This window comes from Rhamphochromis longiceps, linkage group LG4 (assembly GCF_057381845.1).
Source record: "Rhamphochromis longiceps isolate RC_006_pf linkage group LG4, R_longiceps_female_GT1.1, whole genome shotgun sequence".
In the NCBI taxonomy this organism is placed as follows: domain Eukaryota; kingdom Metazoa; phylum Chordata; class Actinopteri; order Cichliformes; family Cichlidae; genus Rhamphochromis; species Rhamphochromis longiceps.
This window is the reverse complement of record NC_140560.1, coordinates 27,147,555-27,163,416: the sequence shown is the minus strand read 5'-3', so window position 1 is coordinate 27,163,416 and position 15,862 is coordinate 27,147,555. Positions and strand designations below refer to the sequence as shown.

At 38.6% G+C, this 15,862-nt stretch overlaps 1 protein-coding gene across 3 annotated transcripts in view; it reads left to right on the top strand.

The window, feature by feature from the left end:
• The window catches only part of brd4 (bromodomain containing 4), a 38,668-nt gene that overhangs the window by 674 nt on the left and 22,132 nt on the right, over positions 1-15,862 (top strand). For 2 of the 3 annotated variants that reach the window (XM_085404213.1, XM_085404212.1), the window contains exon 1: positions 14,795-15,461. The exons of the other annotated variant lie outside the window; for it this stretch is intronic. In XM_085404213.1, the coding sequence (XP_085260339.1) occupies positions 15,364-15,461 (98 nt within the window). In that variant the 5' untranslated portion in view covers positions 14,795-15,363. Of the gene's footprint in view, positions 1-14,794; positions 15,462-15,862 lie in introns of those variants that run through there. 3 annotated transcript variants of the gene reach the window in all.

Here is a 15,862-nt window from a genome sequence, read left to right as displayed (position 1 = left end):
TCATCTTCGTCTTGTTTTCTGTTCTGCTGTGCATGGTACCGACGTCCATTACGAAACCCAGGCAGTAATCTATGCCCTGTGGCCTAACTTTAAGATCTTGGCTCCTCGACGATTGTTGCTCGCCAGCAGTCATTACTGTGCAGTTTTTCTTTTTATTCACCACATCTGGTAATTGTTGCCATTCCAGACAGATGTGTTTGAGCATTATAGACACAGAGCACGGGCATTCATCCGACTGGGTTCTTCTAGAGATTGCTCATGCTGAGGCCCGTTACTTAGCTAATCATTCTAAGGCTTTGCAGATACGAAACTTGGGAGTTTATTTTTCAGTCTTTCAATCTTTGTAGTATTTTGGGGTGCAAGTGTGTGACCATGCACAGGGTAGTAATCTAAAAATTACTATTTGTACAAGCTTCTTTCCCTAGAGGCGAGTAATCATGAAGTCATACAGCATTTTAAAGCTTTAGCATAACATTTACTGGTTATTACCTATGGACTTTCTTTTAATTTTCTTTGAGCAGTATCTTTTAGGCTGTTGTTTTATGTATATACTTTAAAAGCCATGGTTGGATTTGGATTTTTGTGATTAACTTATCACCACTGAGGAGATAAATTATTCACCTGAATCTAAGGGATGTTCTCATGTGTGTACACTGTGTGTGTAAATAAATAGGACCAGCTGGGTCAAAGGCTAGTTACTGAGCAATGAGCAAGTCAAACAAGCTCACGGGGCTGAACTATTGATCACATTACTCCTAATTTGTTTTCCTTGTCTAAACTTATCATCTGCACCATAAATTAGCAAAGAAAGACTGGGTCAAAGTCCTTTGAGTAATCGGGTAGGCAGTATATCTGAGGGATTCCTAGAGCTGAACATACTTTTCTTGCACCTTTTTTGGTCCTGTTCTTTCTGGTTTAGTTGCCATGGTAACAACATCCTTGGCCTAGTTGTGAGTGACCCCTAGATCAAAAACCGTGTAGTCTGAGAACAAATGAACAAGCAAACAAAATGTATCCTACTGGTTGTGAATGTATTTCCTTTATTTATTAAGTTTGAATCACTGACAGGAGTCTTAATAGCTTACAACATGATCTTTTTGGTTTAATCAGTTTATTACATTGTGACATCTTGGGGTGAAATACACAGTATTAATAATTTATGTTGTTTTTTGCTTTTGAGGTTTACCTTTGTGTTACCCATTCAATTTTGAGATGTTTATTCATTGTTTTATTGCATGTCAGAGCAATTTGCCTTTGTGCACGGTTAATCATTTATATAAAGAATCCCAAAGTTGAATATGGTCATCTGAATGTAGCGTTTGGAATAGGAGAAATGTTTTGTCTCTGGTCCAAGTAAATTCTTCAGTCTCAGTCACTGCAGGTTTCCCCAACATTTTAAACAGTACATTTACATTATAACCAGAACTAGCACTATTGCCTAACAATGGGCTGTGAGCTCAGTTTCATGATCTTTAAAATGCAAATTGTCATGACTGTTGATTAGTGGCCATGAGTACCATTCACAGAGAGTTGGCTGCAATCACTGGATTCTGTGATTGTGAACGACGTACTCTTAGGACACCTGGGTGAAAATCAAATCTCAGTGATCACAACTTGGTGGACAAACACAGCAAGTTCACCCAGGAGGATATGAAAAATAATAGGTTAGCTTTCTTCAGTTTTATAGTCAACAGTAAACCACTGCATAGGGATCACTAAGGTTTGACTCTAATCATCCACTGGAGCAAAAACTAGATATCACTAGGGCACTACAACACAGAGCTAACATCATCCCCACAGACACAGACATGCCACAGAAGAACATCATAACGAAAAGCCCTGAGTAAATGTGGTTACCCTAGCTGGATATTTGTCAAAAGTTGGAAAGTACCTTAAATATGGTCAAAGTGATACCAGAGAAAAGGACAACCAATTCCTAAATGAAAACCTTCACTAATCCCTTAATATCAGAACAGGTGAGACACATTTTCTCAAAACACTGTCACTGTTGTTTTCAAACACCAAATTGTGCTACACTGAAAATTGGTAGACCCCAAGATTTAGTTCCCCCAACAAAGAGTAATATAATCTATGTTGTTAAGTGCCATGGACATTACAATGAGTTATTTATCAGAGAAACCAATCACCCTCTGGCTAAGCACAACACAGAACTACCTCATCAGGCCAGGACTCTGCAGTCTGTTTTAGAGATGGCACGATACCACTTTTTAATGTCCGATACCGATACCGATATCATAAATTTGGATATCTGCCGATACCGATATGAATCCGATATAGTGTTTTTTAATCAACAAAACTGTTTTTTTAAATATCTTGCTGCATTTTGCAAGTCTGCAAGTTCATACTCAAGTTTAAAACAACAACTACACTAAAGCTATTCTGTTATACCTGTATACAAAAAAAAATTTCATAGTTCAGCAATACTGATCAATCTAATAAACTTAGACCTACACCATCCTCCCTATTCTGGTATTTTAAAGAGTACTTAGCAGAAATATTAAGCAACCTAACTAATAGGGTTCCAACTCCCAGCAACAACAAAAATAAATAAATAAAAAATAGGGAACCACCCCTCACGCGCCACCTCATGATGCTTAATCGACGTAATCAACCTTAATTTGATGCAGTGTGAAAAAAAATGCACAGAAATCAATTATTTTTCAAGAAATATTAAATAGATTCAACATCTTTCTTCAACAAAATTGCAGACTGCACAGATGGTACCTTCCCAAAGGAAAAAGTACTATAGCTTACTAGGGTATATATATTAGACTTAATAGTCACTATATACAGTAATTGACTTCTATTCATTTTACATCAAATTAAAACTTTGTGTGTCAGATAATTATTTATTAAAAGCTAGACATTTTAAATGAGAATAAGAAAGAAAAGTATGTCTTTGTGCCCCCTTTTCCCAGTTAATGCCCTATCGGCCCCCCTGGCTAAACTTTGCTAGATCCGCCCCTGCACAGTTACCAGCGTCAGCTACGTAGAAAAAGATCCTGGTGTAGAAAGTAATATTAAATAAATTCTAACAACAGCTTATCAAGCTTAAACGTGCTGCTGTTGTTCAGCCGCTGGTTTCCTCTTTCTGGTGCAAAGTGGGCCAAAAACAAAGACGGACTCGCGACAGAAAAGCCGATCAGCTGATCATTTAAGCAGTTTCACGATTGAAGTAGCAGCCGGAGAGCGAGAGGCAGTCGCTCGTTAAGCTTAACGCGAGATGGACTTACACACTTGCTTTACTTCTCTCGGGGATAACTTTGTCGGAGATGAAATGCCAGGTTGCTAGCGAAGCTCCAAATGCTATCCAGACCACAGGTCCCGCATGCCACAGCCGCTCTATCACGTGATGCATACTGCTCCGACATGCTAACGTTCTGAGGTGAGTTACGGCGTGTTGCAAGTTTTGTGAGGTGCTTTCGTGATATTTAATGGATCGGATTACATTTTTTATTTTTCTCCGATATCCGATCCAGTCATTTAGGTCAGTATCGGACCGATACCGATACGTAATATCGGATCGGTCCATCTCTAGTCTGTTTACATCTGCACTCCAGTGGTCACTTTTTCAATATTGATGTTGATCCATCCAATGATTGATGTGCACATCCTGGACAGTGAGGAATCCTAATTTGAGTGAGGAGTCAAGGATGCCATTTATGTGAAAAAAAGAGAAGAGTGTCTCTGAACTGAGGAGGGGGCAACTTTCACTGTCTTACAATGCTGTGATTGTGGCCATGACAATTTGCATATTAACGATCATGAAACTGAGCTCACGGCCCATTGTTAGGCAACGGTGGTAGTTTCGGGCATTATGCAGATGTACAGTTTAAAAGGTTGAGAATTCCACCGACACCTGATACTGAAGAAGTCACTTGGAGGTGTGACGAGACATTTCTCCTGCTGAAAGTGCTACTTCCAGATGAACAGAGTCAACTTTCTGGGGTCAGAGCAATTTTTATTTGGTTAAAGTTTTAGGGAGTATCTCTATCTGTTGCCTTAATATATCCTTTCTTTAGTTTTTATTATTTTCGGGTTTTTTTTATTATGTATTGTCATTTTTATTATGCCAGAACCTGACTGCATCATGTCTGCCCTTGTGGTTTAGTAGTGTTGGCTTGTTTGGGGAAAATAACAGTCTACTGTTATGTAGCTATCAACACTATGAGAGCGTGGTAGCTAAACATAAGCTTACATCAATGCACAACTGTTGGCCGTGGCAGATTGTAGTGATAATTCCTGCTATGCTCCACCTTTTACTATGAAGGTATTTGATACATTGTTGTTAACGCTGCTTTATTCAGACCAACCAGTATTACATTTTTTCTTGAAAGTTTTCCATTGCGTTATTCTCTATGCTGTAAGATTGAAACCTAAAGTTGAAGAAGAAAGTGTTGGCATGATATCTATCAAAACATTTTTAATTATTTTCTATTAACTGTAAAAATCTATAATCTGTGTAGGGTAGAGATAAGAAAAACATGATCTTACTTTGGGGTAAAAATGTATTATTGCAAGGGGTGTATGTTTACCTGGCTGAAATAACATTTTGCTTGGATAGGGGCATGATATGCAGAGACAGTAAAAACAAAACATTAATTGAAACAAATTGAAAGTTGTCAAAATTGAAACAGAAAGTAGTAGTCTCTAGAATCAGTCAGGCTTTCTATTTTTAGACCTTCTTTAAGTGCCCTCCTTTTTTTCAAATGCAGTCTTTTTGATAAAACTTGCATGTCAAGGCTAAGTTGATATATGTCTGATGATAGTGAGGTTATTAGATTATTTATTCTGGATTCTTTATTTCATAGTTGAGAAAGTTTTTTTTTGCTACAGAAGATATTAGGAACTTTATAGTATATATTGCATTGTTCTCTGGCAGAATGTCATCAAGTATTTCACTGCAGCCAAGAATGGGTATTGTCGGGATTTCAATGCTGAAATTATTTATCAATACCTATACTTTTCCATAAGTCTGTTGATGTTTTTTTTTTTCAATTCCTGGTGTAAATTAATAACAGAACAGTAGTTATGCCTACCATTGACACTTTGGGCTTCGAGGACCTAAGGAACATTTTCATGTTAAAAAAAAATAAGACAGTGAAATAGAGACATTGTAGTTTTTAGGACATATATTTCAGTGTATTTTAACACTCCTATTTTGAACTATCTAATTTGCCAGCATGAAGGTAACTTAGAGTGACATGGGTGTAGTCAATCAAGGCATAAGTGTATGTTGTTGTTGTTGTTGTTGTTTTTTAACAGTTTCTTTCAACTTGGAAATAAGGTTCTACCATAGAGGGAAACAAAGTAGAATGAAAGTGCTGCATCACAACCAGTGTTGGGAAGGTTACTTTTAAAATGTATTCCACTACAGATTACAGAATACATGCCCCAAAATGTATTTTGTAATAGATTCCGTTACATTACTCAATGAGAGTAACGTATTCTGAATACTTTGGATTAATTAATATATTATCAAGCTTTTTACAACTACATGAATCTACTATTGATGTGTGATTTATTACTATTACTGAAGAATACTCGCCATACCAATACCAACTACATTTTTAAATCTTAATATAAATGAGTAACAGTAGGGTGGACATTACATAAGGCTGCACTTTTTGCAGCAGTCTCGTATAGAAAACTATTCCACGCGTATATAAAACGTATTAAAGGTGACCTCTGGCTAATACTTCGGGTTCTGTGTTGGGCTCGCAAACGAAAACTAGCTTTACTTTATTGTCTGGGTCAACTTTGCTAGTGAGAGGCAGAGAGAGGCGTTGAAAGGCTGCTCCAACGGAACTTATTGTTTCAGAGGAAAACGCGAACACAGTGTACAGTTCAGTAGGGCTGGGCTATATCATACCGCTCACGGTAATACCGGTGTAATGTTGGGCAACGATAAGAAAATGAAATATCGCGATAGAATATTGGTAAAACGCGCATGAGAAGTGCCTATGTTTACATACGCACATGGCAGTGACGCAGAATGAGAAGAGCGAAAGTGGATCGTTGAATGAAACGGATGAAACAGAATTGGTTTGTAAAAATGCTGCAATGTCAGTGGTGTGGAACTGGTTTGGCTTTCGTCCGTCAGATATTCAACAAAGCACTATTTTTGGTAGTGCATGCTAGTGGGCCGTCGTTATAGCCGTGTTTTTTTTTTTTGGAAAATATGGCACACTTAAAATCAATCCTTTGATTTTCTGAAAATCGACAGTTCCCCTTATAATCCCGTGTGCCTTATGTATGAATTCTGGTTGTGTTTACTGACCTGGAAACGATTTTATGTGGTACACGGCGCTCGAAAATCTGTCAAATGTTTCAGTACGACTTTGCTAAGCTACGAAGCCGCACCGCTTGATGGATTGTCGGAGCATTACGGCTATTGTAGGAAGGCGCCTCGCGGAGTGATATGTGCTGTGCTTCAACATAATATTACCGTATTGTGTGTGTATAACCTCTTTTTTAGTTTTGTGGATATTATACATGGTTATGCTGAGGATATGTCGGCCAATTTCCACTGGAAATGCCTTTTGGTTAAACTGTCAGCAAGGAATTTGCACTGTAAATTTTTTCATATAACTGTAATGCACTTTAAAAAAGCTGCTTGTTTAAGTGAAAATACATTGATGTGTTGTTTTTTTTTTTGCACTAATAAAGTTGAGGAGTTGTACAGTATTTTGTCTAGTGTCAATTATATCATCACTTATATCGTTATCGCCAATTTTCAAATGTATATCGTGATAAATATTTTTGGTCATATCGCCCTGCTCTACTGTTCAGTCTTAATAGCTTACTTAAAACTGGGCTAAACTGCCCATGAGACTACATTCTTTAAGGCTATGCCTGTTACGCTCTGCCTATTGCCTTCATATTAAATAATTTTTAGAACAATCATTTTGAAAAAATATTTCATCATGTTATTATGCGATCTGCAAGTAGAGGTGACATGGCCCGCGAGATTGAGACACAGGCATTAGAGCCTCTTAATGTGTGTTTTGTATGTTTTGTTTCCACTGGCGTGGACTTACCAAAGATAGAGAGGACATAGCCTAACATATGAAACAGGAAAAGACCGCTGTGTAATCCATTTATTTCAACAAAGTAACTGTATTCTGAATACCACCTTTTTAAACGGTAACAGTAACGGAATGTAGTTACTCATATCAGAGTCTGTGTGTTGTTCATATGAAAACATCAGTGCCTTTACATAGATGGATATCACCTCAATTGGTAAATATACACAAGATAAAAAGATACACATAAATGCTTTTCAGAGAGGACAGAGGTGCGAGTCTGTGCGTGTACCCTGAAACATTTATGTCACAAGTGTTGGTAATGAAATGAAGATGAAATGAGATGAAAATATAATAAGGCAGATTCAATTTTGCATATTTCTTAAGTGTGAACAGTATGGTTTGTCCTTTGAGTGATCGCTTACATACTTTGTTTAAGGTCAGGGATAAATTTGCTTATGAAACTGAGTAGCAGTACAAAATAACAGATGAAATATGATATATAAAGTAGCTTTATATTGGAATTACCTATTCTTGCCAAAAATTATAGATGATCAGCTAGCTGGGATGACATGCAATGAAATTCTGAATTGATACTGATTTTATTTAATTTTATTTATTTATTCTTACCCCACCCACCCACTATAAATTGGTACATCTTAGGGCTGTGCGATATGACCAAAATCTTATATCCCGATATAAGACATGTATCGTCCTGATAATGATATAAATCACAAAAATTTTACATTTTCTGTAAATTCTGTGAATCTCGGGCAGCTCAACTTGCGTGAAGTGTTTCCAGCTGAGCGTCATGTACCTACCTGGAGTTGAGTGTTTTAACCGATGCATGAAATTATACATTTTTAGACATAAGTTGTAACGGCTGCCGTTTTCTTTGTGAGTATTTATCACACAGCGTGCTGCAGGGAAAAGCCTGTTCTAACGTTTGAGTCTAAGGTGTATTTTTTTAGCACCTGAGGGCTCTTTTTTTGCTTCTCATCCGTAAATACTCTGCATACTCTTTCACGTGATTCAGTTTATTTTGAAAAGTCTCAACAGGATCTTGAGCTTTATTGTGAAAGGTTTATGTGGAAAATACATAAGCGGACTCGCGATGGTTTTACTGTCGTTCTTGCTAACGACAACGCATAAAATGCTGGGGGAGCAGGCTGAGGGTCGCAGATGCCAACAGACTTAATAAACTGATCCGTAAGGCCAGCAATGTTGTGGGGATGGAGCTGGACTCCCTCAAGGTGGTGTCGGAGAGGCGGATGCTGTCCAAGATAAAGACAATGTTGGATAACACCTCCCACCCACTCCATGACATGTTGGTCAGTCACAGGAGCTCGTTCAGTGAGAGACTGAGATTACCGAAAAGCACCACTGAACGACACAGGAAATCATTCCTGCCTGTGGCCATCTCCCTGTACAACGCATCCACTTAACACACTGTTTGCTGCTACAACTACACATGTTTCTTTTCCAAATATTTATTTATAAGTGACTTATGTATGTATGTATGTATATATATGTATATATTGTACTATTCTTAGTTAGCGTATTGTCTGTCTTGTCTTAATGTTGGTTTAAAATGGAGCACTGTAACAAAAAATAATTTCCCCCAGGGATCAATAAAGTATTCTGATTCTGATTCTGATTAAAAACAGGCGCTTGCCCGTTTTTTATGTGGTTATATTAAATATAAGAGAAAGAGAGAACTTTAAGAAATTAATAGAGCCACTACAGTGACCATCAAAACGATGAAAAAAATCTTGCCGTAAACAGTTTATTTTGCGACACCACGACACAAACGATAGCGTAAAATGAAACGACAGATGTTTTTAATATCGTCATCCAATATATATTGTTATATATACAGCCCTAGTGCATCTCATGTCAATAGTCTTCACAATATTCTAAACAATATGCAAGCATATATAGTACAGTTAAATATATATACTATGCCAGAAATATTGTTGTAACTGGACTGTTAAATGATGATGTCTGAAGATGACATTTTGGTATAAAATGCAACATTTTACTACAGATGAAATATTTGTTAGATTAATTAACTCCCAATTAATTGTTACTACCAGGTACCCATTTCACTATCTTTTTAAGTTTTTTGTTCTTGAAATTGTAATTACCCCCCCCCCCCCCACACACACACACACACACACACAACTCAGTGTAAAAGTTGGCAAATTGCCTGTTCCATGTGTTCTCTTATTTTGCACCCCGTAGATTTTGGCTACTCCAATACTCTGATGATTAATGGAAGCACTCTCAGACGTTCATGCAGAATCTCTGTGTGCTACAACCTCTTCTTCTGACCCAGCCCCCCAGTCTAAATGCAATTCTTTTGCATCCCCCTTCTCTCTGCTATCATCCCCCTCCCTTCCTTCCTTCTTTGCTGTGACTGAATATGATCTCCCCCACCCTTCCAATGTCATAGCCGTTGGTTTGGCCTTCTCTGTATTTGGTGTAGATTGGAGCTTTGTCACTCTAGCAGCTGCTGTATTGTAACTGGGAATGGTGCATATGGCACATGGACTGGGAAGTGAGTCTGTGAGAACAGCATCATTGTTTGGCTGTTGCACGAAAGTGATGCTGCTTGTTTTATTTAGCAAAAATAAACATTGTGCGTTGCACTCACAAGTCACTTGACAAGTATACTTTGCACAGTGTGGCTCTTGTTTTTGTGTTTTGACATCTGACCGTTTTTAAAGTGCCTACCTTTTCATGAACATGATATTTTAAGAGAGATGTCAACTTGCTTAAAATTATATAATATATTGTATTATATTATGTATTGGTACAAAATTATATAATGTGGTGGTATATGGTGAATTGGAGACTGAAATTCTAGGATGCCTTTTTTTAATGCTTTAAGGAAAAACATAAAGCCATGAAATGTTGAGAATGCGTTCTCAATGCATTCCATGCATGTGAAGAGTTGCTTCCCAGCACGTTTTAAAGTTTGCCACCTGCTCCAGGTTCTTGGAGCGGCCTACAGCTCTCAGAAACAGAAGAATTGTAGTCATCAGCTGTAGTTCTGTAGTGGATGGTAGAGTCAGAGCTTGTCTGACTGCTTGAAGAGAGACTTGAGAAAGCTGATGGACAATTGATTGACAGCTACCACAGCAGCAAATTGACAAGCCTGAACACTAAAACCAGCAAACTGCTTAAGTGATATGCTGGGAAGCAGGGCTTTAGCTTAACTTTGTTAGCTTATAACACTGGTGTTACAGAGGTTACTAGTGTTGCGAGTTCCATGTAGCACAGACCAAAAAGTTGCAGCCCAAAAATGAAATGTCTGTTAGAATCTCTAAAAACCAAAAACAGTGCAGTTCATTACTTAAACACACTGACAAACGACATGCATACAATGAACACACAATAACAAAAATATTTTCAGACAAACATTTTTATTTGTTAGTGAAAATTTAAACAGAATAACTTGTATTAGTGTGTATGTGTAATACATAGGTATGTGTTGAGAAGTTTGTGTCATACTGCATGTATGTATATGTGTTTTAGAGAGATGTATGTGTCTGTATACAACACATCCATAATTCTGTGTGTCCGTATGTGTGTGTGGAAAGTTACACCACCAGCACATCTGCTGCCCACTGCTTTAATCGAGGCTTCCATGTCCTCTCAGAAGGGGACAACCTTTGTTTCTGCTGTTTGGCCTGGATTATTCAAATGGGCAGCCTTCCCTATTGATTCTGACCATATCTTCTGTAGTAGACACATGAAGGCTGCTGTGAGTGGTGTTCTTAATATGTTTTTGTGCAGAAAATCCTCACTCACACTGAGCAAAGGAGATTTTCAGTACAAGCAGTATTTCAACCAATTGTGGGATGTTCTGAAATATAAGAAGGCAATTATTTTTACATAGCACAGACATGGCTTTGTAAATATTGAAGAATGTCAAATTCTGTCCACACACCTCAAACTCCCAACAGTATGGCTCTTTGGTGAGGGTTGCCTACCACAGCCTTAGTTAGGACTTGTCCTTAAAGGTGGTCCTGACGAGCATTTTCAGCAGCTGCCATTCTCGAAGGACCCGCTCTAGCTGATATCCACCACTTTGTTAATAGAGTAACAGAAGGAAAAAAGGAAGGAAGAAAACTCTGGCACTACGGTCTTAAGTGAGTGGGCGATAGTGCCAGCATGCTCTGGTTGTTGTTTAAAGATGATTGCATCCCTGGGTGTTTGTTAACATTATCTCTTTTAAATATCTTGTTTCCCCCGACATAAGAATTGCTTGATTTGCCCTTTTTCGCTGCTTCTGAGCAATATTAACAAAATAAAAGATGTGCCGCACTGTACTTATATAAACTTTTCCTTTCTAGTCAGACAGTTGGTGCAGGTTTTATGTGTCTTTTATCCCGATGGCCTTGTTTTCTTACGTTCTCATTTAAGTGTTTAAAATATCACTCCATTTTTTTCAGTATGAAAGTACAGCTTCCAAATTCCATTAGATTCTCTGAGCCATTTCCACATACGTCTACCAGTGGACTGGCAGCAAACACAAAGGAACTGTGGGAATTGTTGTGGAATTTAAGGCTAATTACGTTGATATGCTAACAATTTGTTATCACAACAGACTACAACTACTCTGCGGCATTACAGCAAGCCATTCCTTAACAACAACAAAAAAAAGCGGCTTGCAAAGCTGTCACACGAGTGCTATGTATGCAAAATAATTTATTGCACAGAGTTTATTTTCATCGCATGTGCACTATACAGCTCTGGAAAGTCAACTTTTTGCACTGCTTTTTCAAACTCACTATTGTACACTCACTGTTACACTGATAGGTGATCCCATGATCACACAGTGTAACAGACATTGGATGCCTAACATTGTTTGCTACACCAGTCTGTTAAGGTCACACGACACTGTCAATTAGACATAGACCACATAACGCCAGTCCTCCTAACAGCTGAAATCAGACATACCCAGGTCACTGATTTAAGAGTGCCACAGTATGTTTGCAATATTAGTCACACTTGCATCTGTGACAGCCATTGTCAATATGAACTAGTGAAGTTTAACTGTTGTCACTAATATCAAATATCAATAGTGTGAATATGCATTTGCTTCAGCAATACTGAAAGAGTTGTTTACAGCACCTAGTCCAGTTTTAGAAAACTAAGGTTCTCTTCTTGATTGTGAATTATAAAAATGTGTAGATGAGCATATAATCTTAGTGCAAATTAAAAACAAAATTAGTGTGATAAAGTGTCATTGTGTTAGACACACATTTTTGCTGTGTGATGCATGCTTTACTAAGCTGAACAGTTCATGCACGTGCACAATAATTGTGTCCGCTTATCTTTTAATATAACTGTATGCGTTCAGGCTTGTGAAATGATATTAGGTCAGATCAGTTAGGAAGATTTACAGCTTCTAATGGAAAGTGACTAGAACACAGATTCAGACACTAAGCTGATACTTTAAGATGCCATCAGATTAATTAGGAAAAAAGTGCATGTCTAGGGTTTTAACCTCTTAAATGCTCACACGTTCACTTTACCGGAGATACTTCTTGCCGCACTAACTAAAGGTCTTATAATATCCTGTATCCTATTCTTACCTCAGAGAGATTTACCTAAGCTTTCTTTTCTCTTTCCTCCACAACATTCTTTGTTCTTTTCTTGTTTGGTCAGCATTAGCACCTCAGCACTGTATATTTTGCAAATCAAGCATCTTATTTCAATATAGGTTACATCTGTGGTTCAAACTTATTTTGAGACAGATGCCCAAAAATGCATCTTTGGGAATGTTACTTTACCTTAGACAGGTAACAGTAATGATACTAAGGATCCCAAGGATAGATGTTGTTAGCATTACACTTCATTAGTGGTTACCTTAGCAAGGTCAGTTGTAAATCCACATGTTCAACTGTACATCTTTAAAACCTGGCAGTGATGTCACTCTCAGCTTACACACGTTCTAGTAGTAAAGTCAGAAGAGAAGGAAAAATGCCTTATTTTAGTCCTTAGCAAGGTAGAGCTGTTCGCTCTCGTGCATCACTTGCAGCATAGCACAGTGCTTGTTTTCTTGTATTTATTTATTTTTTGTGCTTAAAAACACCATTACAGCATGTTCATAGATAGGGCTGTGTTTAGGGCTCAAACGATTCATCGAGTAATTTTAATAATTTGATTATTAAAAAATTCTTGACACAAATTCTTTGCTTTGCTGCTTCATTTAACACACGGCTCCATACCGCACCAGAGTTGGAAATGCGATCCACATTGGCGACTAAAAACAGACTGCAATAGAAGCGTATTTAGGAGCAGCGTATGAGTAAAACATTTGATAACATTAAGCTCACTGACACTGATAACCCAACAGCAGGAGACATGATGACGGTGCCGTAGTTTAACTTGGAGTCGGAGTCTGTTTACACACCATGAAGAGCAAAGAGGTGGAAATGTTAGTGAGATGTTGAGCTCAGGTTGAGTAAAAGAAAATGTGTTTCTAGTGCAGGGGTAGGCAACTCCAGGCCTCGAGTGCCGGTGTCCTGGAGGTTTTAGATGTGTCCATGATCCATCACAGCTGATTTAAAGGGCTAAATGACTCCTCAGCATTTCTTGAAGTTCTCCAGAGGTCTGGTAATGAACTAATCATTTGATTCAGGTGTGTTAACCCAGGGTGGGATCTAAAACCTGCAGGACACCGGCACTCGAGGCCTGGAGTTGCCTATCCCTGTTCTAGTGTCTAAAACAACAGCGCTGTACCATTCAAACCTTTACTGGGAAAAAGCTAGCTGCCCTTCATCCATCAACGTATAAATCCTGCTGCTTACAATCCATAAAACATAGCTTAATTTTTTTTCTACTTTATTATTTCCAATTTTCTTTAAATATTGTGATAAAATCCCATTTAGAGCCTGGGCAGTGTCCTGCATATGGTTCATTTAATGAGTCACAATTGCACAGCCACACAGTTGAAATGTTTCACTGTTTTACAGATGTTTTGTGCACTGCCGCCATATTGGATTGTAAAGTTGGGGCTGTGATTTAACAATCACCACTCTAAATCTCCCAGTTAGAAGTCTGAGGTGTTCCGGTTGAAATTTTTGAGTGGGGTGCCAGAAATACGACTTCTGACTTAAGATGGAATGCACCAATACTTCCACCCTTACAGCTTTTTCAGCGAGCCAGCCCACTTTTTGCAATGATGCAATGTTTGAATGCTAAACATTATTACGTAATACTCTCAATATTTGCAGTTTAAGTTTTCCACGCAATGATTGCAATCCTGCACTTAAGTTCAAGCCTTGACTTAGTCATGAGTTTATCTCCTGTTTTAAGCAGTCAGTTGGAACTTGAATCTGCCTCATAGATCTGGCCGAATATAGTTATTTTTCCTCTAAAAAAAGTCCCATCATGATATCAGTCTGTGTGCTAGACGAGGAGATGATGGACTACAGATAAGTGAGCCCTTAGATTGGTGGGGGAAGGCATATACAAGATTACTCTAAAGAGACTGATTGTATGGGGGTGGAGCGTGATGAAATGGACTGAGAAAAAGACAGGAAGGGGGTGGGGTCTTAAAGGTGTAATGGAAGGGGGCAGAGAGAGAGAGCATGGACCTCAAGCCATTGATGGAGAAGTGGGGAGGGGTGAAAAGAAAAAAACACGTAGGAGTAAGAGAGAGAGGGAGGGGGAGAGAGAGGGAGGGAGGAGTGTGTGGGCTGAGGCTTGCTGAATGAGGAAGCAGTTGAGCCATTTTTTTTTTTACTGTTGAGTAACTGCATGCTGGCCTGCCTGTGTTAGAGAGGGTGAGAGCGGGACCTGGACGAAAAAGTGTTTCTTCTGGATCTTATCAGAGCTCAGTCCTCTCTTTCACCTTCCCCTCTCAGTTTCGTATACATCTTGATTGCTGTTTGTGACTATTTAAGTTGGGGAGGCCCTGGAGAGGACACACAATGGAGCGAAGAGCCTCTGGCAACTGGGCTGTTGTACTGTTGAGAGGGGGATGGTGTAGAGAGAGGACCGGTTCACACAGCTAACACAGCCTGCCGGCTGTAGGTTTCCAGCAGCCTGTCCTCCCGCCTGGACCTACTCTTTCCCGGCTGGGGCCTCTTTTTCCTGGAACAGCCACCCTCAAACTACACTTGGACTACACTACGGATTACTCACCGTGTTCTGTGGGATTTTATAATACATACTGGAGCCTGAAGAATAAATCTATTATGTTTTTTGGATTGAACAAAGGGAAAAACTAACTTCTCTGTAATTCTTCCGTGCCCTGTTTTGGTTTTTGCTTTCTCTTTCTGTTTAGAGGAGTTCGTAAATGGATTACAAGATGCATGCCAAATCAAACGATTTACTGGATTTCCAAATACTGGATACACTTCTGGAAAAAATTGCGCATTCAGTCTCTGTTAAAAGGTAATGTTATCTGGTTACTTAGAGTATGTTACATTTTTCTTCAGAAACTCTGTTGAGTCACTGAAGGTCTTTATAGTCTTATATTTACAAAATGTTATAAATTTGTGTACATGGTTAAAAAGTATAATAGAAAACACTAAGGACAGCCTGGAGTCATGGTTCTTGGGACTATCATGTGGTTAGAAAGACGAGTTTTACGGGACCCAGCAATTCAATCCTGTTTAGAAATATGTCTTCAGTTTTATTCTGAATTGTATTTGGTATCTAGATTTCAGCCAGAAGCCTACCTCCTGGCGTGAGAGAGAGAGAGGAAGGGGGAGTACAGAGGAAGACTGTAGGGTTTTGTGTGTGTGTGCGCGCGTGTGTGTCTCCTGATTCCTGGCAGGGTTTGGCTTGCTTAT